Genomic DNA, 26,219 nt, shown 5'->3' with positions numbered 1-26,219 from the left:
ATAATGGTTGGGTCTAGAGAGAAAGCCATATGGCAGAATACTGCAATTTAAGACCAAGTCCATGGTTCCTTCCATATCTCAACATTATTCCAGTCCTGGATTTTCTTGAACACTTGATATATTCTGGGAGTTGAAGGTAAGCATTGCTCTAAGTGGACTAATTAGACTGACCCATCTGATAAAGATGTGAAAAACAAAAGCCAAAGACTGGAAATATGGTGTCTTGCTGACAGAGCTTGATAGCAAATCCATCCACATCAAATAGACATGAAGCACAGCTCAGATTGGCTCACTTGTACCAAGTCTACTTAAAGTGTGTAAATTACAAATAGGATATCTTTACTTCCTCCTTTTCAAACCTGACTCTCCCCCCCCCCCCCCAATCAATTCCCGGATAGACGCCTACCACATTGTTACAGGGAAGGGATGAAGTCAAAATATCTTCTTACTTCTTCCTCCTCCTCCTCACTGCTAGCCAGCGAGGCACTTGTGCTCTTGCCTTCCTCAGGGCGCCCGCGCACATCCTGCTCCGCCTCCCACTCCTGCAGCACCTCCTCAAGGTTGAAGCGACGGCGATAGCTGACAAAAAACGTTTTCACATGCGCGGGGGTCTTGTTCCCGATCACCTCGGCCACAGCTGTAAAGTCTTTTCCATACTTGCGAACAGCTGGTCAGAGTGGAAGGGTGGGGGGAGAAAAAAGATAAAAACAAAGGTCAGGAGGCTTCTCTGGCTAGTCAATATTTGCAAAGAATTCCAAAGACAAGGACCAAGTGGAAATTTCTTTGGAACCCTCTATAAATGTCAATTAAACTACGACTTATGGATGAATGCTATAGAACGCCACACTTGGAACAAATCACAATGACAACTAGTTACTACTGAAAGCACAAGTAACTACCTGATGTGAATGTCGTTAGTCCCAAGTGGTAATGTATATACTCTCCATATTTTCAATCAATCTTTTGACACTGACTGCTGTAATATTTTTCAGTGAGTTTTTATTTGGAGTTGTTTTCAGGGGCTTCTACTTTTCACTCTTTACTTTTGTTTAATAAATACATTTTAGAAATTAGTCATTCGCAACTTTAATGCAATTACCTCTTCTTATTTTTGTCAAGTTTTAATTTTTTGATGGATAACTAATGTGTTTTTTGTATCCCATAATTAATTTAGATATGAAACCATTCTGGGCTTTACCTGGAGCCTTAAAAATGAGGAGATGATCCTTTGTAGTCCCTACCAGACTGTACAACTCAGATAGAAAATAAACTAAAATAAATGAATAAATATTGGACACCCAGAATATAATAAATACTCCCAATTTAAACATTCACATGGAACTCATAAGTGAGAATAAGTATTCTCGAGAAAAAGTGATATTACAGGGTTTATGGCAAGGCGACAGACATGCATTCGGCCGTTTGAGGGGTTGCAAGCAGAATTAATTTAGAGAGAGCCAAGACATTGAGCTGCAAGACATTAACTGTGAAAAAGAAACGTTGCAATGTGGTACGGCTAGCCGCACACTAAAGTACGGAGGACATCTCCAACAGTTTGGTTGCTGTGAAAGTCAGCCTCAATATCCACAACTGAGGCTGCTAAGGGCGAGCTCTAGGTTTGCTTTTCTTGTCTCCTGAATGTGTAAGTGGGGTTTAAAGGGCTGAGAGGGGCCGTGGAGCAGTGGCAGTAGTAGAGAGGCATTAGTAAAGAACTGAAATGAGCAATCCACCAGTAGCAACAATGTTATCAGTATGGCATTAGGTAGACCTGGGGCAACACAGAGGACCATCCAGAAGTTCTGACCTACCTAGACTGGGAGGCAGGGGACCGAGGTGATGCCAATTTTAATACGTAAGGCATAACAAACAATAAGAGAACTTGTGCCAATGCTTTAAGTAGACCATAGTCCCACAGCAAGATTACAAAATTGGATGGGGACAAACAAACAATAGAATGATGAAAATAGTTAAGACATTATGCCCAGATCTTATGCCAAGAATATCAAGAGTAGTCCCCTAAATTTCACACACCAGTTCTGGAATAATATCTTACGTCTTCAAAAGGAATAATGCAAACACCAGCAAGCAAATCCCTCAAAACTTGGCTATGACTAGGATAAAACACAAAGCAGAGAAAACTCCTGGGAACAGAAGTACATATGTGAAATCAACGAGTGTAAACTGGCGGGTACGGTCAAGGTAGCAAAACATCTGTCTGAAAAATAAACCCGGAAAATGAAAATGAGGACATGATCAGCTCAACGTAGGATTTTTTATTTTTTTTTTTTTAAACACAAACCCACTAAGGAGGGAGCAGGCATTGTGTCATGCACTGGAAGATCATACACAGTCAACAAAAAGAGGCACGAATACATAAAAGCAAGGAATATCTTTAAAGACTGTCTCGGTTCAACTTGAGCTCAAGAGTTTACATTTCTTAGAACCTGCCACAAAACATACACTATGGAAAAGAGCAGTTATTATGCTAACCAAATAGTTAATCAGATGAAATGCAAGAACAGGAAAATATTACTTACCTAGTAAGCATCTGTTCATAGTGTGTAGTGCTGTAGATTCACATGCTCTGCATACTCCTACCATTTACTGTTGGGCTTGGACATTTGCAACTTGTTTTTCTTCTAAGAATTATCTTAAGTCACAAGGTATATTGTGACTTATTTTTATGTGTGGATTGCTCATGGGCACAGACTCCATTTTAGATTGTTTTTTCTGCCACTGGGTTCAGCTGTGATGACTGGAGCTCCAGGATTGAGGCACCCTTCAACGCTTTCTTCCACTGTTCCCGATCTCATTTTGACACTAATCAAAGTGGAAAACCACTTACTACGGCCAACTCGCTACCAAGAGGCAGAGGATCACCAGACTTTTCACCGCGGGCCACGGGCCCAGCTAGAGGCCTCAAGCAACGAAGCTTATACTCAACATTTTCTCTTTTGAGAATGGACAACTAATGATGAAACACACCCCATTTCAACACTGCCCCCAATGTAATGCAAAATACTCCTGGTCTGACTACAGCTGTTGTGTAATTTGCGTTTGATGCCTCAACACATCAACACCAAGTGTGAGGCCTGTCTGGTGTTTAGGTCCAATAAAATTCTTTGTCAATATGTAAAGACACTCTAAGGAGGACACCTCGGGCCCAAGGACATCAAGGGACTTTAGCTTTGAGACGTTACAGCCCTCCAACCATTGCAGGAGCCAGTTTTCTCCTCTGGTTCTAAAGAAGAGCAGAACATTCCCACCCCACGGATTATGCACATGATCAACACCATGGGATGCAAGTATCCCAGGCCCTATACCTAACTCACAAAAGCCCCACGAGGCGGTGTCCATCCCATAGCCAATAGCTCCTCAAAATCGAGCCAGCTTCCCCAGGGACCACATTGCTCTGACAAGTTAAACCCACGAGAAGTCAAAAGACAGGACACCCCACACATCCACGAGCTTTCAACATTTTTGAAGGCCACCGTGTGGATGAAAACACGAACAGGCTCTAAGATGACACCGAAATCCCTCTTGGGGCTGACACCACCATTGGTGCTGAAACTACAGGAGCCAAAAACATACCCTCGGGTCGGGACTACAAACCTGGAAGATGTTTCTTCAGCCAGCTAACCATCAAAACTGAGGACCACTGGCTCCGAAAGCCCAGATGAATCAAAACATCTAATTCTCAAATGGCTCCAAGTAGAGCTCGATGTATGGCACAAGAAATTTCACATACATCCTCAGAGAGGAAATCTTGCTAATAAACCACTGCCCAAGGTTGTCAACAACCTACCACATGAGGAAGCCACAATTTGAGGACTAAGCTTCAGTGCCAGAAGCGGCTCCCAAGCATAAAAAGAGATGCAAGGGCACCAGTACCATCCACTTTGCCCCTTCCGCTTCTCCCATCCCTCAACTGCCCCCTCCAGACACACTTGCAAAGGCATACACATCTGTGGATTCACCACAATCCTGAGCATGAACACACAGCACTTACCAGGAGGAAGAGCCATATGACATAGCTAGGGAGCCAGGTGAGGGGATGTTTACTCTGCAGACTCTCCTGGGTAATTTGACCCTGATCTGTAGCCTTCCAAAGTCTTCCCAAAAGAGGACACAAGCTCATACCATGTGATAGTATAGTGGACAGCCCAAACACCATAAAGTGGATCTTCATGTAGTTCAGGAGGAGGACGGCTTCTTAGTGCAAGGTCTAATTTTAACCCATGTTAAGGGGCATGCTAAAACCAGCCACAGAACCATTTTAGAAGCTGTTCAAAGCCAGGGTGGTAACCCCTAAAGTAGAAAGTACATGGCCTCACTTTCTGACCCTTCATACATCAGGGGACATTTTGAAGCCAACTACTTAGCCGTCCACTCTGCATGTAAGTGTACAAACTCTCAAGGGACACCCTGCCACTCGACAAGGAGAGTAAGGAGCTGGAAGCAGCAGGCAAGAGGGTAGCCATGAGGACAGCTAACCCCTGGCCAATTTCCAATTCTGTTGGCCTACTTGCAAGATATGACAGAACTCACTGGGACCAAAAGAAGAAATTACCTTAACATCTGCTGCCTGAAAACAGACAAAGGGGAGAGGAAGTGGTTACAGAGGTTAAGACTATCTTGAACACAACTATACGTTGTGCCCTAGATGCAGCAAACACAACAGCAAGATGGGTGAATACAAGAAAACTCTTTGCCAGACACACGACTTTGTATCTCAAGATTTAAGCCTGAGGCGCAACAACTTCTACTTACTCTACCCTTTGATGGAGGACCCTTGGTCAACCCATCGATCGACCAAATGCTAGAGAAACTTAAAAAGGATACTAATACGGTTAAGGCCATGGGGGGGATGGGCTCTTTAAACCACCAGTCAAAGGAGGTCATTTCATAGGCTGCAATACCGTTCAGGTTCTGAGACCATTTCTCCAGATGCAAAAGGCAAAAGCAACCCTACAGCCTTACACCTCGATAGGCTACACATAAGTGGGGGGTGGTATTGAGGTCACAACAACAAGGAAGAGCCAAAGGAGTTTCCAGTAAGGGAGCCTCTGCTACTGCAAAACACTGACTACCTACAACTGCCATCCAACCACATAAAGTGTTTGTGTGTGGTGTGTGTGTGTGTGTGTGTGAGGAGGGGGGTATGAGATCTCTTGCCAAAAGAAAAGTTCCACACCGTTACTGTCTAGAGTTACATTCATATCCCCCAACATATCACCTCAGTAAGAACCACATATGCCTTCCAGAGGAAGTAAAAGTCTTCCTACAAAAAGAGGCCCTCAAACCTGTCCCTTTTTGGTACCAGGGCAAAGGGGTTTACTTCCTCTGCTTTCTCATCACCAAAAAGGACAGGTTCCTCAGACCAATTCTCGATCTCAGATCTCTCAACCAATACACATTGTGAGAACAATTCTAATGGTAACTCTTCAGGACCTTATACCGCTGCTGCAGGAAGGAGACCTCATGGCTGCACTGGACCTTAAGAATGCATATTTATACAGTCATCCTGCTCACCGACCCTACCTGTGCTTCATTGTAAGTGGCCAGCATTAAAATGTCAAGGTCTTACCTTTTGGCATAAGCACTGCTTAAAGAGTCTTCACCAAATGCATAGTGTTGGTCGCTGCACATAATACAACGGGGCATTCACATTTCCCCTTATTTGTACAACTGGTTGATCAAGAGCTTAAGCGAACAAGGTCTCGCCCATACGCAAACTGTTATATCTCTGCTATAGTGTTATCTAATCCAGCTGCAGATTAAACCCTTTCCAGGGTCAGCTCTGAATTCAGTGACCGGTCTACCCCAGCTTGCAAAGAGTCATGGCTTTCCAACAGCTTGTCCCTCTATTTCAGCCAAATCGTCATCTACCAGTCAGAGTAATTATGCAACTCCTTGACATCTTGGCCTCCTGTATCGCCATATTGCCTCAATGCAGGCTGCACGCATCCGCGTTAACAGTGCCTTGCACCACAACAGACCCAAGCTGAGGCACAAATGGAGAATCAAGTGTTGGAAAGGCAAGTATTCATTGCTCTCTGCAGTGATTGAACAGCAACACCTTGTTGCAGGGCTGTCCTTTTAAAGATCCTTTACAAGTCACCATCACCACGGACGCATCACAAGCAGGATGGAGGCACATCTCAATCTCTCAGTAGTAGAGGTGTTATGGACCCCGCATCAGCAGGGTTACTTCATGAACCATCTCAAACTCCTAGCAATCTAGCTTGCCCTCAAAGCCTACCTCCCTCAGGTATGAGGCAAGGTAGTGCTAGTCCTGACAGACAATATGACAGTGATTAAATATCTACAGAAGCAAGGCTGAACGTACTCTCTCTGCCTTTCTCTTCTTGCTCAAACAATCTGGATTAGACAACATAAGAATGCTGGAAGCATGAGGAATAGCTTTGTAGCAAAAAATTAATTACTTGGAACAAGAACAACCAAGGTGTTGACAATGTTAAGAGATTCAGTACTACGAACAAGAGAATTTGTTTTAGCACTTGATAAGAGTGAGGCTACAGCAGAGGCTGTACAGTTGCAGGAAACTCAACTTGAGGATAAACATAAAATGGAAGGTTGAAAGCCTTTCTTTTGCTCAGATATAGCTAGAGCCTCCGCATAAAAATCAGTGATGCATTTACACCACACCATAAGAATACTCTTCAAATGTACTGAGAACAAGAGGGACAGAAACTGGGTAGCTATATCATAGTAAATAGTGACTCAGGCCACAGACAGGTGAAAATTGATTCAGATGTCCCGTGCAGGAAGCAAAAGCATTGGACAAATGCCCTTCTTAAGGGAGTTTTAACACTTGTTTCTAGCACTCACCACCAATACCAACCAAGGGTCAATTGGCTAAACTGAGTGAGCTAGGTTTATAGAGAGCTCTGGAGTACTAGAGACGTTTTTACTCATTTGTGCTTACATCATCTAGAATAGATTATTCTGTACCATGCTTACATATTCAGTTTTTTTTTTCTTGGATCTCCGCCAAAATATGGCACATCTGGCAAACATTTTTTGATGTGAACTCCGGCAACCATCAAAAAAGATAGCATAATGGTCTTTGATCATGCTCAGTCATTAATTACAAGAGGCCACCTTGATGGAGCCATCTCATCTTCCACACAATCTTCCACTTCATCAAAGGCATGAACTGAATGTCTAACCGCTCGAGGGCAGTTGCGCCATGTTTGTCAAGCTTCCCTCATCTGCCTTTACATCTTCTTTATATTATTTCTGGTCCTAGAATCAGAGATGGAAGTTCTTTAAGAAAAAGTAGGCGTCACTGCCATGTGGGAGGATAACGGCCAGAGACTTGTGTGGGTCGAAGACTAGTAACCTCTGATGCTGAATCACAATAGCAAAATAGGTCTCCTTGATCATCAAAAAGAGGGCCATTCACAAGTACATTATTTCAATTGATAGGGGCATTTTGACTATGTTCTCACAGGTGGTGGTTTATTTATCCATGGAAAAAGCAAATTAAGTAACAAAAATGTCCTTATCGGAACTGAAGCATAGCAGCTTCAGTAATAGCAATAAAGTATAGTCTCTTATGTTAAAATTGTGTCAAATACAAGAGCTCTGGTTAAATTCCCTTTTGCTTAAAAAACATGCAATAGAGAACTTGAGCTACGTGTGCTTTCCCACCTCATTTGCTTCCTTGCAAATCGTTTAACGAGGAGTACAGGCTGCATAAAATACTGTAAAATGTGTGCATTCTAACGTTGTTGATTTAATATTTTACCCAGGACTAAAAGTTATATATTGGGGGGAAAAAAACCACACAATTGTAAGTCTTGGCGCTGGGGGACCAAGGCTTCATACTGAATTGCCACCAGTAAGAGTAATTAACCTGAGCCTTGACTCTGGGAAGGACTCTTGGCCTGTGTGCCCTTCATGACAGTGGCATGCTGTGCATTATTCTGCCATCTAGTGGGCGGGTCTGGAAAAGTCCCCATTTGCTACAATCTAGTGATGAAAACGATGGACAGCAAACCAAGAGCACACTCTACCAGGGAAAAGGGGATTACTTTGGCTTTTATAGAAAATGGCTCAAACTAAATTTAATGCATGCCTTTGTTTTAATGTAATTTTTTAACACATCCTTTTTAAAAGCATAAGCAATTTACTTGGGTCTGTATTGAGATTGTTTAAACTTTCAATACATTTTTTGATGATCTGTATGTATGCCCGTAACAAAATCATAAATGCACTTCTTCACAAAACACTACTGCATGGTAATACAGTGGTTCAGTGGAGACAGACAGTTTATAAACACCCGTTTGAAACCACAACTTCAACCCTGTCTCCCACATGAAGGCAGTACAGCTACGTAATCCTTGCATAGCAGGTGAATTCAGAAAAAAATTACATGCGACCTTCCCATCGACCTAAAGAAGCAGTTTGGTTAAACCAAAAGAGAAAGCAAATACTACATTGAGTAGATAACGGGTCTTAGAACAGTACAGATCACCAAGAAAGGGAAAGAGAAAAAGAATGGATATGGCGACCACGGTCTTGGGCACTGAGGGAGTATGCTGACCTCACTGGTGGATGGCAATACCCACCTAATGGTCCAGGCTAAAGGGTTTGGGGGTGCATCTGGGGTATAAAAGGAAAAAGGGACAGCTCACCCCATACCACTAGAAAGCAGGATAAGACACCATGTGAATCCATAAAAGATTAATGCTGTAAAAACACTATTTCACATGCAGCTTTTATGCCTGGCCCTAACGTAGCACTCAAAATAAGTGTTCGTTTTTTTCCATTTTAATATTCCAACTGCCGATACAAGCCCCATCCGCTTGGTCCACTTATCTACCAAACAGCCACATCTTTAATGCCTCCAAACTAAAGGGTCCCACAGTAATTAGAAGGCCTCTCTACAAGCCACAGAAGGGCTTCTGTCTCAGCAATTAGCGGGCTTTTGTCTATGAAGCTACCGACACTGACAAACCGTAGCCTGTGTTCTCTAAAAAAAGCATGAGATCACCCTATATTTCTGCCTGCCAGTATTCAAACACAGAGCTAGATTTAGAGTTTTGCCGACAGGATGGTCAATCTCCAACGTGACCAATATTGTGTCCACCATAGTACAAGTGCATTATATCCTATGGCACTCGTAATAAGACCGACAGGATGTCCGCCATGTTTGTGACCGAGTATCCTGTCCACCAAACTATAAATTATATTGATAGTGTTATATCTGCGAGTGATACCACCTTTGCCCTAACACTTCGAGCAAACGCTCACCTTGCACGGCCAACAGCTGCTCATCGGTGGTCCACCGTGAATTCACCTTTACATTGTTCTGGAAGAGAAACAAAGCATGTGTTGAAACACCTTCCATACAATATACTTCACAACTGTTGCAAAGAAATAGGAGTGGGGCTCACCCATCAAGATTAGAGAGACAAAGATGACCATCTTGCGATGTGGCAGCAGTTTGCCCCAGAGGCACTCAGACGTCCCAAGGCACCACCATCAGAGCCCAGTTAACCAGAGAAGTGATCTCCTATATATATATATATCTCCTATGTTGGGTCTGTTTTTTAATGTTTTACTGTAGGGACTAGGGTCATCTGTCCTTCACCTATGAGCTCCAACTTGATGCCCGAGCTCCTGATTGTGCCTCCTAGGTAAATGGAGGTGCACACCACTTTCCAAGTTTGTTCTATTAAAACATTTAGGTGGCTCAGCAGAACCCTCCCTGGTTAAGGTGTAAGCACTAATTACCGTACGGCTCAGATCTTATCCAATCCAGATGGAGCCTTCTTTTGTGCAAACTAACTTGGAGCTCTAAAATTATGTTTTTATTCAAAGATTAAAGAGACTGCCATCTGATTACAATAATCTATATTTCATTGTATTAACAATCTATGTTCTTATAAACCTAATGTAATTTCACGGTTATGTAGCACTTCATCAGGAGGTGGTTGCCTGTAAGGAATTCCACCTTCCCAGACGTGAAACTGCGTTTCTCCTGAAAGTCTAGCATTTCAGCAACTAATCTCATAGCAACTGGCACAAATCAAATTCCAAAGTAGTTCTGTATCTGAGAAATATTGGATGTTAACAATTGACTTCCTTGCAAAGGACTGCTCAAGCTCAAAATGCTCCGAGTACTATAAGAAGTTTATCAGAATAACAATTGTTAGTGGAAGAGCACTGTGGCTAATAACAACTGAAGAAGTATTTTCTTTAATATTAATTTCATAAATATTTTTTGAAGAGTTGCGAGATTAGACCATGGAATCCTAACAGCTTGATTTGAAAAGCTCCAGTCCCGAAGTTACCCCCTGGGGATGCAACCAATTTATCCTGCCTAGAACTTAATTGTTACTTACTTGTAGGAATAGTTTTGCAACTTGAAGATTTATTTTAGGTCTACCATGGCCATATAGTCCCCACCTTTCAGCAAAGGTACAACATCCTTTAGTGTTGTCATCTTGAAATGTTGGTTTCTCATTCACTTGCTTAGCAGTCTGAAGTCTAACAGCCTCAAGGACTTATCTGGCTTTGGTATGAGGAAGTAACTTGGGTAGAACAGCCCGTTTAAGTTTAAGTTTGTTTTTGGGGAACTTATTTATTGCCCCTTTTTGAAGTACTTCTTTTACTTCCTGTTGCAGATGGAGTAACTTCTTCCTTGAGTGAGTCTTTACCCTTGGTGGGTCTGTGGACTGCTTCTTCAGCAGCTTGATGCAATACCTATTCTCTATTGAATATTCATTTGTCTGAGGTGACTGACCTCCATTCCTGGACGAATTCTCTCATCCTGTCATTATGGCACCCCTCTTGAAAGATCCTAGCCCTTAGGTGCACCCATTGCCTTTGGTGTTTCATTGTCGCTTTTTGCTTGCTGTAAGGCTTCGTCCACCATTTGCCCCAAAAGGATGTCGCCTGTAAAATGCACGTTGATGACCAAGTCTGGCAACTTGTGGCTTGAACCCATAGACATGCAGCCGGGAGTGCCTTCTCGCAGTTGCCTGTTTGCCTTGTCTGCTGTGTCGGGCCCGACTTAATAATTGATGACTTTTCCCTGTATATTATGTTTTTTTACCTCTTCTTGTATCCATCAGGAAGGTGCTGCATGTGGTCCTTAACCTCTTTCAACTGCTGCTGGCCCCAGCATTTCAGGAGTGCACTGAAACTGGCTATTCTCTATTGGGTGGATGCTTTTCTTACCATCTTCCTGGTCCTGCGAGGAGTGTATATTTTTTCTCAACTCAAGACAGTCACCACCTTTAAAGGGCCTTATTCTCTAAAAAGCCTTCCTATTTGGTGGCGAAGGTTTGGAAGTATCATCAAGTTGAGGTTCCTCTTTCGAGGCAGCATTAGTGTTTTAAGGAGAAAAAAAATTCAGCCTGCTCCTCCACAAGATGCACCCCGTGAATGCCCCAAACTCTTTATGTGCATGTTGTACAGTGCTAGGTCATCCAGGGGTGAAAGCCCTGAAGGGTATATGTCTACACCTTCCTCTGAGAAGTCAGCACTGATGTCTTGCCAGTGTTTCTTCTGTGGCTCCTGGTTCCCGAGGGTTACAGTGTTACCCTCATCCTTGTAGCCAAAGAACTCCTCATGGTGTTCTTCATGCAGCTCTGGTGTAGTGGGATTTTGGATGTCTGCCTGATCTTCAAGCATTTTTGAAGGTTTGTCAATTTTACCCGTGATGCTTTCAGACCTCCTCCATCTACCATCTAGACCCAATGGTAGAAAAAAAGAATCTGAAGACAGTTAGCACACACAGGACATCCTGGTTCACACAGCTGGAGTCACAAGGGGACAGATATATCAGCCAATGTGGCCAATGACCATGCCCACGATAACAATAATGAAAAAAGAGAGAAAAAAAGACAATCATGGACCCAATTATTTGATGGTAGAATAATGGACAGTATATTAATCCAGAAAAGCTTAATGTTGCAAAACTAGAGGAATTTTAGACCACTTCTAAATGAATAGCTACAACTAGGTTAAAAGACGCACAAGCATCAACTTCGGAATGAGTATCAGGAAAGAGGAGATACAAGACCAACTAGTTATTCACTTTAAAGATCGACCATCACACATTCCTTTTAAGCATGACAAATGGCAAATGCTACCTCAGGAAGTCGGAAATCTTCAATGCCACCTTCAAGGCAATGCTTCATGCTGCTGTTGATCTGCTTCATGCACTGGACCTGAGAGGTAAGGAGCAGAAATTTTGTGAGACCGGTATAAACAGGTTACGTGGCAATAACGTATGAAAGACAACCATGTAGTGAGAACCAACAAACCCTGTATCAAGTATAAGAACACGTATACAGAAAAAAACCTCCCAGAGATTCCGCAGCAGTACACAACAGGCAGAAACAGACATGTTGTGCTGCTCACACTGTTTAGTGCCAGGAGGTCGATGTATGATGAAAACTCAGCATTAACAGCACCATGCGGCGTGCCAGAGGGTGCAGCTTCTAGAGGTGATTTTTCCAAAGTAGATTTTCTACTTGAGTGGCAAATTTCTGACCGCAAACGACCGCAACCTCCTAGCAACCCGTTAAATTGTGCTGGGGGACGCCAAATCTTGCTCACCAACTTACCATTGATGAGCTAAGTGTGAGAAAAAAAAAAACTCTGCCACTCAGCAGTTGGCAGAATTTGGCCCGAACTGCTGGTGGAGGAGAATATATTACCCACCCCTAGATACCACCTTATAGAGATGCCATATGCTGGTACTAACTATGGGACATATTCAGTTTCTCATCACATATTCTCATTCATGGGAGGAATAGCTAGAACATATAAAACAGAGAAGGAAAATGGAGGAAGCTGTGATTACTGGGTGGTGCAAATTTTCTCACCATTGTGCAAAACTAGCTCATAGACAGGCCAATACGTTTTCTCTAAAACAGCCTCATCTCGTAGCAGAGAACTGAGAGGAAAGTCTATTTCAGAGAACAGATGTTAAGGATCAGCAGTACCAACAGATCACCTGAACCAAGAAACCACTCAGTAAAAATCAAATGACAGTTCAGTAACAGTAAAAAGGATTTTATGATTAAATTGAAGGACAGGGCATAGCACGTGTCTCTAGAAGAGATTTATGCTGCAGAACAACAAAATGCTGCTACTAGAAACTTTCTCCCAACCCAATACCACACCATGAATCCCAGCACCAGGTTGTCTCCTGTCTTTAGTCAAACTGAAGGGGCTGGATGAGTTTGTTACCTTGTACATGCAGGATCAGATCACAGCTTCTGAACTTTACTGATCCTTCTGGGTTGAAGTTCACAGTGAGTGGAAGTTAGTGTGGTCAATAACTTCCAGCCAAAATATTCTTAAAGACCAGTGCCAACCCCTGTGGTGCCCTGTTTTGTCCATGAGGTCCACCCAGAGGCCTGCTCCGTTGGTTCCTCTTTTGGAAATGTGTTTTTTTGGTCACAGTGGTCACCACCTATTCTCACTGTTCCAGCAGTCTCTCCTATGATTTTACGTTCTGCCCCATGCTGTTTCTAGTCTGGTTTCAGCTAGCCGCATGACACACACAACTGCCAACCACTTCTGTCTTGTATAGGCTTGTGCATTCTTTGTCCTACAGTCGGCAAGCATTCAATTCAAGATGGTTGCCAATACAAATCTGTAGCTTTGAGCTCTGCACAATCATCTATAATCAACCTATTAGAAGTCTGAGTGAGGTACTTACTTTAACCCTCCACCCATAGCCACATCGTTGTTTACTACAGGTCTCTTATTTGCAGCCAAAACTCTACACAGTAAGCGGTCAGTCTAAATCTTTTCTAAATATCACACCTCTTAATGGTAAAACGTGAGAAGCCTCTGTAAGGATTATGTTACTTACAATGTAAGCATCTGTTCGTGGCATGTAGTGCTGTAGATTCACATGCTCTGCATACTTCTGCCATCTAGTGTTGGGTCCAGATGGATATAAGTTGTTTTTCTTCAAAGAAGTCAGAGTCACGAGGTAAAGTGACTCCCTCCTTTTGGTGATACTGCACATGTGCATCAAATCCACGGTTAGATTATTTTACCGTAGTCAGGTGAGAAAGGAGGGTGAATATAGTGTTAGTAAGAGATGTCCATGCCTGTGAAGTGTAATAGAAATACTACAACAGTCACAGGTGTTGGGGGAGGTGGGCTGGTGCACATGAATCTACAGCACTACATGCCACAAACACATGCTTTCATGGTAAGTACCGTTCAGTGGCATGGGTAGCTGTAGATACACATGCTCTGCATAAACTGTAAACAGTGCCGCTTCAAAAGCGGTGGCCAACCCGTGAGTGTTGCAGGTGTTTGAAAAAGAGTATGAAGCACAGCTTGCCCAAAATTTGCTTGTTGCCGTGCGAAGACTTCCACACACTAATGTTTGGAAAATGTGTGTGGATTTGACCATGTGGCTGCTTTGCATATATCAATGATTGGTTCCCAAAAAAGCCATAGCTGCATCTATTTTACATGTTGAGTGTGCTCTAGGAGGTATGGGTGAAGATGTTTTAGCTTTAGTACAGCATGTTTGGATACACTAAATTATCCATCTTAATAGACCTGCTTTAGATATAGCGTTTCCTGTATGTGGAGGTGAAAAATCCACAATAAGTTCTTTAGTGTTACAAAATTCTTTAGTTCTATTAATGTAGTACATTAATGCTCTTTTAATATCTAAGGTATGTGGAATTCTTTCAGCAATGAATCAGGTTGAGGGAACAAAAATTGAAGCTCAACTGATTGGTTCAGGTGAAAAGCAGAAAACACTTTTGGAAGAAACTTTGTGTTGTTACGAAGCACTACCCTATCCTTATGTACCTGGAAAAAAGGTTCTTCTAAAGTTAATGGCCGAAGTTCACTCAATCATAGTGAAGTGATTGCCACCAAAAAAAGCTACTTTCCAAGAAAGAAACTGGATTGGACATTTATGTTAAGGCTCGAATGGAGTTCCCATAAGTCTGGTAAGCACAAGCTGGAAGCACCGTAGGTGGAATCACTCCTAAGACTTTCCAAAAATGCTTTAATAACTAGGATTTTGAATAATGTTAAATGCTGCCTATTTTTGTAGATAAGCTGCTACTGCTGCCAAATGCAGCTTTATTAAGGTATATGCTAGGGCAAGTCGAGCAAATAGCAAACAATATCTTGAATAATTACATTAAACAGATCAATTTTTTGTTTTGACAATAAATAACAAACCTTTTCCCCTTACCTCTTGAATGCATGACCATTATTAAGGAAGCATGCAAACCCACAACTAGAGCATGCTATGCCACTAAATGGAAAAGGTTTGTTATTTATTGGGGGGCACTAGAAGCAGTCATGGTAGATGTCTTGAACCTTTCCAACTCTAGAGGAATCAGTGGTACAGGGGGAAAAGTGTGAATAAACTTCTTTTATCTACAGTGCATTCTCCAGGAAATGGGGATGGTAGTGCCTTGATGTGATAGACTTTTTTTTAAATAATTTTCTGCTGTTGCAAACAGGTCTCCTACAAGTGTTCCCCACTGTTTAAATACTGTGTATGGAAAATGTTACTTAGCCAGTAGGCATCTGTTCGTGGCATGTAGTGCTGCAGATTCACATGCTTTGCATAAGTCCGCCGTCTAGTGTTGGGCTCGGAGTTTTGTAAGTTGTTTTTCTTCCAAGAAGCTGTTTCAAGTCACAAAATCAAATGATTCCTCCTCTCCATGATAGTGCGCATGGGCATCGAGTCCTAGATTGTTTTCCCGCAGGAGGGTGAAGTAAGGAGTGAAGAAATGTATGTGTACATTATATATACATATTTACATAAAGAAAGTACTACAACGGCTACAGCCTTCCAGGGAGGAGGGAGGGCGCATGTGAATCTGCAGCACTACATGCCACGAACAGATGTCTACTGGGTAAGTCACCTTTTCCATTCAATGGCATGTGTAGCTGCAGATACACATGCTTTGCATAGACTGAAAAGCAGTCCCCTCCTTGAATAAGCAGGGGCTAACCTGTAGGATTTGTAGTAGCTAGGAATAGTGTTTTAAGCACTGCTTGACCAATATTTGCTTGTTGGCAAGATAAGACATCCACACAGTAGTGTTTAGTAAATACGTGTGGTGTGGACCATGTGGCTGCTTTGCATATATCTGCCATTGGTATATTTCCTAAGAATGCCATTGAAGCTCCTTTCTTTCTAGTAGAATGTGCTTTAGGAGTTACTAAGAGCTGTCTTTTAGCTTTAAGATAGCAAGTTTGAATACACTTTATTATCCATCTGGCTAATCCCTGTTTTGAAATAGGATTACCATTATGAGTTAGATGGAAAGCCACAAAAAGTTGTTTAGATTTCCTGAAGTCTTTTGTTTTATCCACATAATACATGAGAGCTCTTTTGACATCAAGAGTATGGAGAGCTTTCTAAGCAACTGAATTTGGCTGTGGAAAGAAGACTGTTAATTCTACTGGCTGTCTGATATGAAATGGTGAAACTACTTCAGGTAGGAATTGTGGGTTTGTCCTAAGTACTATTTTATTTTTGTGAATTTGGAAGAAAGGTTCTTCTAAAGTGAATGCCTGAATTTCCCTAACTCTCCTTAAAGAAGTAATTGCAATTAGGAAAGCAACCTTCCATGAGAGAAATTGCAGAGTGCAAGGATGCATGGGTTCAAATGGTGGACCCATAAGCCTTGTGAGGGCGATGTTGAGATTCCAGGCAGGAGCCAGTGGAGCTGTAGGTAAAATAATTCTTTTAAGGCCTTCCATAAAAGTTTTTATGACAGGAATCCTAAGGAGAGAAGTAGGCTGTCTATTTTGTAGCTAACCAGCCATTGCTGTTAAATGATTTTTAATAGATGAGTATGTAAAATTAAATTTTTGTAAATGAAGCAAACAACAGACACATCCTGTTCTGGCATTTTGAGTGAATCAATGTTTTTGGGTTGACAGTAATATACAAAACGTTTCCATTTAGCTGCATAACACTGCCTGGTTGCAGGTTTGCGTGCTTCTTTTAGAATGTCCATACTTTCTGTTGGAAGCTGTAGATATCCAAACTCCATAACCTCAGGAGCCAAATCACCAGGTCGAGCATACTAAGATTGGGATGTCTGATTTGACCATTGTATTGAGTCAACAGGTCCAGTCTGCTTGGGAGCTAGTGATGTGGTATTACAGAGAGATCCAACAGTGTTTTGTACCAGTGTTGACGTGCCCACATGGGAGCTATGAGTATCATAGTGAGATCAGTGTGATGGATGTTGTTGACCAGAAATGGAATTAATGGGAGAGGGGCAAGTGTAAGCAAATATCCCTGACTAATTGATCCATAGAACATTGCCCTTGATCGAGGGTGCAGGTACCTGAATGCAAAGTTTGGGCATTTTGCATTTTCGCTTGTTCGAAGAGGTCTATGTCTGGGGTTTCCCACATGAAGTACTTTTGAATCACTTGTGGGTGAATCTCCCATTCGTGCATTTGTTGCTGCGTCCTGATTAAGAGGTTCGCTAGTTGGTTGGGTATCCCTGGGATATACTCTGTTAGTAGTTGAATATGATTGTGAATTGCCTATTTCCAAATTGTCTGTGCTAGATGGAATAATTGAGATGAGTGTGCCCACTCCCCTGTTTTTGTAGATAATACATTGTGGTCATGTTGTCTTCCCTTATCAACACTGTCTTCTGGGTGATCTGTGATTGGAAATCTTTGAGAGCCAGGAACACTGCTAGCAATTCTAAATGATTTATGTGATAAGTTTGTTGAATTGAGTCCCAGTCCCCTTGTATGGTAAGGTTGTTGAGATGGGCTCCCCAACCTATCATTGATGCATCAGTTGTGGTCATGGTCTGTGGTTCGGGGTCCTGAAATGGCCGCACTTTTGATAAGTTGGTGTGATTCCACCATTGCAGAGAGTTGTAAGTTTGGCGGTCCAACAACACTAGATCGTGAAGTTGACCCTGTGCTTGAGACATGGTTGCGAGAGACCATGTTTTAGGAGTCTCATGTTTAGACGTGCATTGGGTACTATTGCTATGCATGATGCCATCATTCCCAAAAGTTTCATGGTAAACCTTACTGTGTAAGTGTGAATGTATTGTAGTCGAGACATGAGATTGTGGAAATCTTGAATTCTCTGTGGGTTTGGGTATGTTAATGCTGACTGAGTGTTGATAATTGCTCCCAGATACTGTTGTATTTGTGCTGGTTGCAGATGAGATTTGTGGTAATTGATTGTGAACCCTAGACTGTGTAGGGTATCCACTGTGTGTGCTATTGACAGGTATGAATGGTGTTGGCTTTTATGAGCCAGTCGTCCAGATAGGGAAAGACATGTATGTGTTGCCTTCTGAGGTATGCTGCAACCACTGCAAGGCATCTGACGAATACCCTTGGTGCTGTTGTTACTCCAAAGGGTAATACTTTGAATTGGTAGTGCTTGCCTGCTATCACAAATCTTAGTACTTTGCAATGTGCTGGATGTATGGGGATGTGGAAGTAAGCATCTTTTAGATCTAATGCTGTCATGTAGTCTTGTTTTTGTAGCAGGGGAATGACATCCTGAAGAGTGACCATGTGGAAATGCTTTGACAGGATGTACTGATTGAGGGGTCCGAGATCCAGGATTGGTCTGAGAGTATCATCCTTTCTTGGTATAAGGAAGTATAGAGAATATAATCATGCCCCTTGTTGAGATATAGATACCATCTCTATTGCACCCTTGAGTAGCAATGGTTGTACCTCTTGTTTTAATAAATTTAGGTGTTCCAGAGAAAGCCTGTACGAGCAGGGGGGAATGTTTGGTGGAATAGAGATGAGTTCTAGGCAATACCCATTCTAGATAATTGACAGCACCCATTGATCTGTTGGTAGATATTTTCCAGTCTTCCTCCCACAGAGGATGTACACTGTGTGGGGATGGGCAGAAAGTCACTGTTTAGTTGAGGTGGAAGAACCTCTTGTGGTGGTGGATTTACCTCTACCTTTAAAGTTGTTTACCTTGTTAGATCCTCTGAAAGAACCTCTGGTGTAAAATTGTTGTCCTCGCTTCTGTTGGGATGTGGACGGCTCTGAAGTTGATGTTTAAAACCACCTCTAAACTGGGGCCCACGAAAAGTTCCCCAAGCAGGGGTAGTGTAAAGGGCACCCATACACTTAGCAGAGTCTTTCTTTAGTTTCTCTATGGTGGTATCTACTTCTGGGCCAAATAAGTATTGCTTATCAAAAGGCATATTGAGTGCTGCCTATTGTATTTCAGGTTTGAACTCTGAAGTTTTTAGCCATGCGTGCCTTCTAATAACCACACTGGTGTTAAGACCCCTTGCTGCTGTGTCTGCTCCATCTAGGGCAGATCTAATTTGTTTGTTAGAGATAGTCTGGCCCTCTGTAAATATCTGCTGTGCCCTTTTCTGGTGTTCTGGTGGAAGGTACTGTAAGAACTCCTCCATCTCATCCTAAAGAGCTCTGTCATATCTTGCTAATAGAGCTTGAGAATTTGCAATTCTCCAGTGATTAGCAGCTTGAATTGCTACTCTCTTCCCTGCTGCAACAAACTTGACACTCTCCTTGTCTGGGGAGGAGCATCCCCTGTGCATTGGCTATTTGCCCTTTTCCTCGCTGCACTGACAACTATATAGTCAGGTGGCACTTGTGCAATGAAAAGTGGATCTGAAGATGCAGGTTTGTACTTTGTCTACCCTTGGTGTAATAACCATAGACTTCACTGGCTCCTTGAAAATGTCATCTGTACATTTAGGCATGCTTAGGAGCATGGGTAGGCAGTGATACTCCTTATGAGTGAGTGATAATGTGTTGAATACAAAATCTTCTTCTATGGGATCTGTATGCAACTGAACGTTGTGACATGCAGCTGCCCTACTTATGACCTGGTTGTAGGCAGTAGTATCTTCAGGTGGAGATGGTCTAGTCGGGTATAAATCGGGAGCAGTGGACAGTATAGGGTCTGGATCATATAAATCCCATGGGACTACGTTCTAATGAGTGTCAACTAAATCATTCCCATGTGTAGAGATAAGGGATTGTGGAGAAAACTGTGTAAGTGAAGGTGGTGGTGGAATTGGTGATGGGTAAAGGAGAATGTGGTGATGAAGGCTGTTGTACTGCCTTTGGTTTCTCGTTATGCTTAAATATTTTAGCAGGTGGAGGCCCAGCTTCTAGAATCTCTTGGAAAGTTAACTTTCTCTTGGTTGTAGGAGGAGGAGAAGCAATAATGCTTCCAGTGTCTTTGTGGATCTGGATTTTGCACTGTTTAGCATCCATTACTTCAAGTATGGGCCTTATGTCCGAAGACTCCTCAGTAGTTGGAGCATATTTTCCACCCATAGGTTTCAGCTCCAAATGTTTGGAGAATGAATGTTTTAGTCAGGCCGAGAATGTCCGCTCCGAAGTTGATGGTAGTTTTTTCAGCACTGAGGTGGAAGTCTGCGCTTTTCAACTTGATCTCAAAACAGGTGTGGCACGTTGTTTCGTCGGCACCGAATGCACTTTGGTCTTTTTCGGTGCCGAACCCGAGGGTTGGTCAACCGCATGTGTTTTTTTGGGTTCGACCATGGCCGCCAAGCAGTGGTGGACCCAAGACTGGTGCTGATATCTTTTTGGTTGTCTTTAGGTGATGGGAAGGGGCTGATGTACTCATGTACTGCGCCGCTGTAATCGATTGGCTGTCTCCATCCAAGTCTCGGTCTGACTCAGAGTCTGCAGTGGGAACTGCAGCCTGAGCTTGTTCTTCTCTGAAAATGTCAGGCATTTGTTCTGTCGACTTGAACGCCATCCCCAACCAGCGTGCTCTTTGATCCCTCAGAGTATTCTTCGAACAGAAGAATCGACACGCTTCACAGCTTTCTTCTCTATGGTCCAGAGAAAGGACAGAGGTTGCACACCAAGTGTTGGTCGGTGTAAGGGAACTTGGCGTGACAGAGGGCAAAAGTGAAACGGAGTCCGTTCCATCAGCCTGAGATTGTTCGACAACCACAAATCGAAGTAGGCCCAGGAAGGGCACGGTCACCCGATAAGGGCGTTTAATCGACCCAGACCATTACAATCAGATCGAATATAAGAAAACGCAATCAAAAAACTATACGGATGTTTATAGAAATAAGAGGGAAGTTAAACTAGTACCGAACCGAGATCTACCAGAGCGAGAGGAAACACGTCTGAAACAGACGGCGGAAAGAAAACAATCTAACAAAGGACTCGATGCCCATGCATGCTATCACCGAAGCAGGAGTCACACTCAATCTTGTGACTCGAAACAGCTTCTTCAAAGAAAAACAACTTGTAACACTCTGAGCCCAACACTAGATGGCGGACTTATGCAAAGCATGTGTATCTGCAGCTACACATACTATCGAACACCAAAGTCTTTCTCAGATCTCATTCATAGGGAGTACTTCTGAGTGAGTGTTTACCTGTGGGGCACAGTTTGCCAACAGATACTTTTTTTAAAGTGCCCTCTTGTAGATAGACTGTGCTAGTCTTGAGAGTTGGTAGGTTACTGCCCAGCTCCTATTCATTCAAATAAAACATAGCAATGGTGTGGTATCAAATTTTTTATTCTCTTGTCCTGAATTTGGCTATGGAATGCTTCCAGTGCCAGGAAAACACAGTTTATTTCTAAGTAATGCATGTGCTTGGCTGCCTCCAGGATGGGTCACAGCCCTCCTGGGTGTCCCATGTGTGCTCCTCTGTCTACGTGTGAATCATCTATAATGATAACCTGGGGTAGAGACATATTGAACGTTCTCCCCCTCAATATGTTCTCTCTGAGCCACCATTTCTTCTCCCTGCTGACTTGATTTGTAAGAACCACTCGATCCCCTCACTTTCCCAACATGAGTGACTACTGGCTGTTTAGCTATTCCTGAAAAGGTCTTATGTGAAGTCACTTGTAAAGGAGGAAATTACTGCAAGATGCCAACATACCCAAAAGTTTTATCACCGTCCACACTGTCAGATATTGACACATCTGGGAAAGGCAAGCCTGTTCCTGCAATGTATGTATCTTTGCTTCTACTGTATTCAGATCTGCCCCCAGAAAAGTACTTTTCATCTCTTGAGTAGGAGGAAGTTTTTTTCAAATTCTTTGAACGCCAATTGATGAAGTAGCTTCACTGCCATTGGAATGCTTGTCATACATTGTCCGAACATGATTCAATTATTAGCCACTCATCAAGGTAAGGATACACATGAATAGTCTTTCTCGTGAGGTGGGATGCTACCACAGTCAGGGTTGTCGTAAATACTCTGAGCTTTATACTAAAAGCCAACACCTTTAACTGATAGTGTACCCGCAACATCACAATCCTGAGGTATCCCCTATGTGAATGGTGCATAGGAATAGAGGAATGTGGAAGCGGGAGTCCTGTAAACCTATGCTCACCAAATGGTCTTGTACCAGCCAGGGTACGGCTGCAGTGTTTTCATCTGGAACCTTGGTTTTTTTAATTATTTTTTTTCCAGACTTGTTGACAAACTATAGGTTGTGTGTTCGCTGCAGAGTAATGGCTTGCTCTGGGACTAGGACAGAAACTAACTAGACTCCAGAGTTTATCTCCTCTATATTTTGCCTCCCTTTGTAGTTGTTCTTGAACCTCCATTTGGAGTATTTGTTCCAGATCTTTTCCTAACCTATTGTTGATTGGGTCCTATTGATGGTAGTGATTTTATGAATTCTATCAAATACCTGTGTCATATAAGGTTTAGTACCAACTTGTTTTTATATAGGCTCTTGAGTGCTTAGGAAGTCAATTATCCTCTCACCTACAATTAAGGGGCACTCAAAAAGTCACTGATGACAGTGAGGCTACTCCTCTGGAGGTGATGATTCAAGTCCTGGCTCTGCTATGAAAAAATATTCTGGCTTGTTGTGGTTGTTTCTACGGTGTTGACTGCTCAAAGCTCCCCTGTATGCAGCTTTTGCGGTTCAGAAATATAGGGTATTCTCTCCTGGCCTCCTCTGTATGTCCTGCTTCCCCTCTTGATTGCAGGTTTAAATATATGCAAGCCTGTATGGTATTATGTGTTTTGTTATCCTTATTCATGGATTACAGTATCATCTGACTGCCTGTAAGAAACATGTTGGCAATGTTGGCCTATACCTTCAGTGTAAAACAAGGAATACACAGCCACGCCTGTCTTCTCTGCGTAGTGGCTGTGGTCGGTTATCTACTAGGCGCGTGAGCTGCCTAGTGCTGATTTGAGGCACCGGTCTGCAGTGTTTCTGCACTCCTCTATGACTGCCTTGGGCTTTTATTGGTATTCCCTGGCAAGGTGAGACCCAAGGTTCTCTTTGTCCTCCTAATGTTGGTGATGGGTTCTGTTCGAGAGAGCATCAGAGTTGAAAATGTGCTACTTTGTAATAAGCAAGTAAAACCTTTTTCCTGTGTAGATGGGCTTTTAAATGAAAAGTGCAAAAGCAAAACAATCCTCCAACGTATGGTCCCTTAAAAGGCAGAACATACAGACTTGATGTTGGTCATTAACAGCAAACTTCCTATTTGGGGTTGGGGTAGAAACTCAAGACTGTGCTCGTACTACAAAATGCTGTTGAGGAATCTTAGGAAAGATGCCTTCATCAATTATTCTCTGACTACATCTAAGGACCAACCAAAAATAATCACAAAACGTTGATCCAGTATCAAGTTCTTAGTTTCTATCCAGCTTTTTGGCATATTTAGAGTATATGACAAAAACTTTTAGTATCTTCCTCAGGAACTCCCTCGGTGCACCTCTGAATACAATGGTGGGAAAAAGAATCTAAAATGGTGGTCACATAATGGGGCACTCTGGGCTTATGGTTCATGTAATTCAGGCTCCACTACCGCATATGTAGCTGGCCACCAAAAGTAGGAAAATGTTTCTGGACTCAACCACTAGATGATGGAAAAGTGCACAGGACATGGATCTAGAGGACACTTCACGCTTCCAAATTTGAGACACATACACACGAAAAAAACACGCACATATGTGTAGTGAACGCAGAGCGATTTCAGTTTGTACGACAAAACGCATGCCATTGATATGTTTAATAAGACTGTGACTACACCTCTCCATTTATGGAAAGGGAGTCCACAGTTTGTATTTTTCTCTAAGTCTCAGACAAACAATGCTTACAGAAGACAAATCGTATCCATGTAGAGAATGCGAAGAGTGTGAGTAGAGTTTTCTTTACCCAAAGAGAGCATTATAAAGCGTAATCATACATACACAAAAATACAGGAGATTGTTTCTCAGCACATCCAGGTCTCAGAAAACATACAAGAGATAACCCAGCTATATGTAAGAATTTGACAACGTTTTTGGTTTCTAGTTCCCACATATTCATAAACTAGAAGGCAGAATACTGTTCTTTTGTTCAAAGTAGCCTTCAAGTAGCTGTTAGCATTAAGGGGCACAACACAAGAGTCACAGGCATTAAAATTACAGCCATGTGCCTTTCACCCCATCCCTACCCCACCAATTTACCCCGGAGGTGCTCACCTGGCGCTTGAGGGACACCAGCTGAGAGTCGAGCTGTCGCAGGGCGAGTGCAGACATATCGGGACTCGAAGAGATGGTGCTAATGTCATCAGGGTTTAGATACATGCCCTTGGGGGGGCGCCTTCGTGAACGCAGTGGGTGATGTCGGTACTGTGATACCTGGGACTCCTTTTTTATCGGACCAGCTTTGACAGTCTCCTGCTTCGGCTCACTGGGTTCCTGAAAATCAGGAGTGTAGCATGAGTGGGGGTGGAAGAGAATGTTGAATCGCGGGGGGGTACCAGGAGAGGAAAGAAACATCCGACAAAAAAGGCGGAGAAAAGAGGGCAGGAGCCATAGAAGAGAAAGAAAAACAGGCAATGGAAGAAGGAAAAGGAGTAGGAGAGAGAAAAAACCCATAAAGTAAGACTGGATCAACAAAGACTTTGACACTGATGTCGCACAAGGATGGAAACTTTGCGTATGAAATCTCCAACACAAATCTGCAATCTACCTGCTCTTCATTGCACTTGCCTATATCAAGTAGTGAATTTTATCAGGAACAATCGCATGGAAGAGGAGTATGGTATCAATGTATTTTTAATCAATGTTTGCTCCTTGGAGCGATCACACCTGTAATTGACTAGCACTGCTTTGTGAGGCGGTTAAGGTAGGTATGAAGAGGGCTGATGCGTGCCAACTCTGCTCTTTAACTCCATATCAAACTCAAATCATGTAGACTTCCGAAACAGTATGATGTACAATATCCGGCACGAGGTCTTTGCCAAAATAAGTTGTTACTACTGCGTAATGATGCTACAGTTGTCAACAATCTGCCTATATAATTCTGAAAATCAATATAATTTATTCTGACATCGGGGGAAAATGAGATGAAATTGCAATAAAAACATAAAAACTGTAAAAAGGAAAAATAAATTAGAACAGCATTCACAGGCTCTAACAATAAATCCATAATAGTGTTTCTGCTGGAGTTTTCACACATTTAAGTTAACCAGCCAACTCAGACTAGAGGGCACTCAATACAATATGAAAAATAAAAACCACCAGGTTACATCATTCTTTAGCGCTTACAGCCATGGACTTCAAACTGCCACTGAAACTCCCTTTTTACCTCTTTTTTAGGATCCAGGAGGTCTACTTCTGCATTCAGCTCTTTCTTGCCATCCTCCATTTCCTCAGGACTAAAAGAAAATGAGAACAGATTAGACCTGGTTTTATTTCAATCCACATCAAGTGTCCATTTACCACCCAGAGAGGAGCACAGAAAGAGCACCTTTCTTCCTTCTTGGCCATGAGCTTGCGAGCCTGACGGTCCATCACGCTCGTCCGCATTCGGGTCTTCTTCCAGGAGTAGTAATATTTCACCAGGCTCGGAATAACCTTATCCGGCAACTAAAACAAGAGGAGGGAATCATGAGCATTGCCTTCGCAGACAGTATGACGGTGGCCTACCTTGGGGTCATCGCATGTGAGCTGTAAAGCGCATCAATGTTGTACAGTGCACAGACACGTAATGTGGAGAAGTGTGGCACAATGGTTAGAGTGGCAGACCCTGATGCAGAGATCTGGCCCGGGACCAGAGTTCAATTCCCGCCTCGGTGGGTCTTGGGCTCAATTCCCTTGGACCAGATAATTCTCACCTGGGTGCCTAATCTAATTAATGGGTCCCACTCTGTAACTCTGGGCAATAGCTTGCTTAATCTCCACAACGGAACAGCCCTCACATCGCTTGGATGCCT

The 26,219-nt window shown here is 42.7% G+C and overlaps 1 protein-coding gene across 9 annotated transcripts in view; it reads right to left on the bottom strand.

Moving 5' to 3' along the window:
- Nucleotides 1-26,219, bottom strand: part of RCOR2 (REST corepressor 2) — a 164,576-nt gene that overhangs the window by 22,915 nt on the left and 115,442 nt on the right. For all 9 annotated transcript variants that reach the window (XM_069207125.1, XM_069207121.1, XM_069207120.1 and 6 more), the window contains exons 7-12: nucleotides 25,754-25,872; nucleotides 25,592-25,661; nucleotides 24,481-24,699; nucleotides 12,132-12,209; nucleotides 9,283-9,340; nucleotides 450-667 (exon numbers count right to left, since the gene is read on the bottom strand). In XM_069207125.1, the coding sequence (XP_069063226.1) occupies nucleotides 450-667; nucleotides 9,283-9,340; nucleotides 12,132-12,209; nucleotides 24,481-24,699; nucleotides 25,592-25,661; nucleotides 25,754-25,872 (762 nt within the window). The remainder of the gene's footprint in view (nucleotides 1-449; nucleotides 668-9,282; nucleotides 9,341-12,131; nucleotides 12,210-24,480; nucleotides 24,700-25,591; nucleotides 25,662-25,753; nucleotides 25,873-26,219) is intronic.

Source organism: Pleurodeles waltl, chromosome 9 (genome assembly GCF_031143425.1).
Source record: "Pleurodeles waltl isolate 20211129_DDA chromosome 9, aPleWal1.hap1.20221129, whole genome shotgun sequence".
In the NCBI taxonomy this organism is placed as follows: Eukaryota; Metazoa; Chordata; class Amphibia; order Caudata; family Salamandridae; genus Pleurodeles; species Pleurodeles waltl.
Note: the sequence above shows the minus strand (reverse complement) of the source record. Positions and strands in the feature narration are given on the sequence as shown.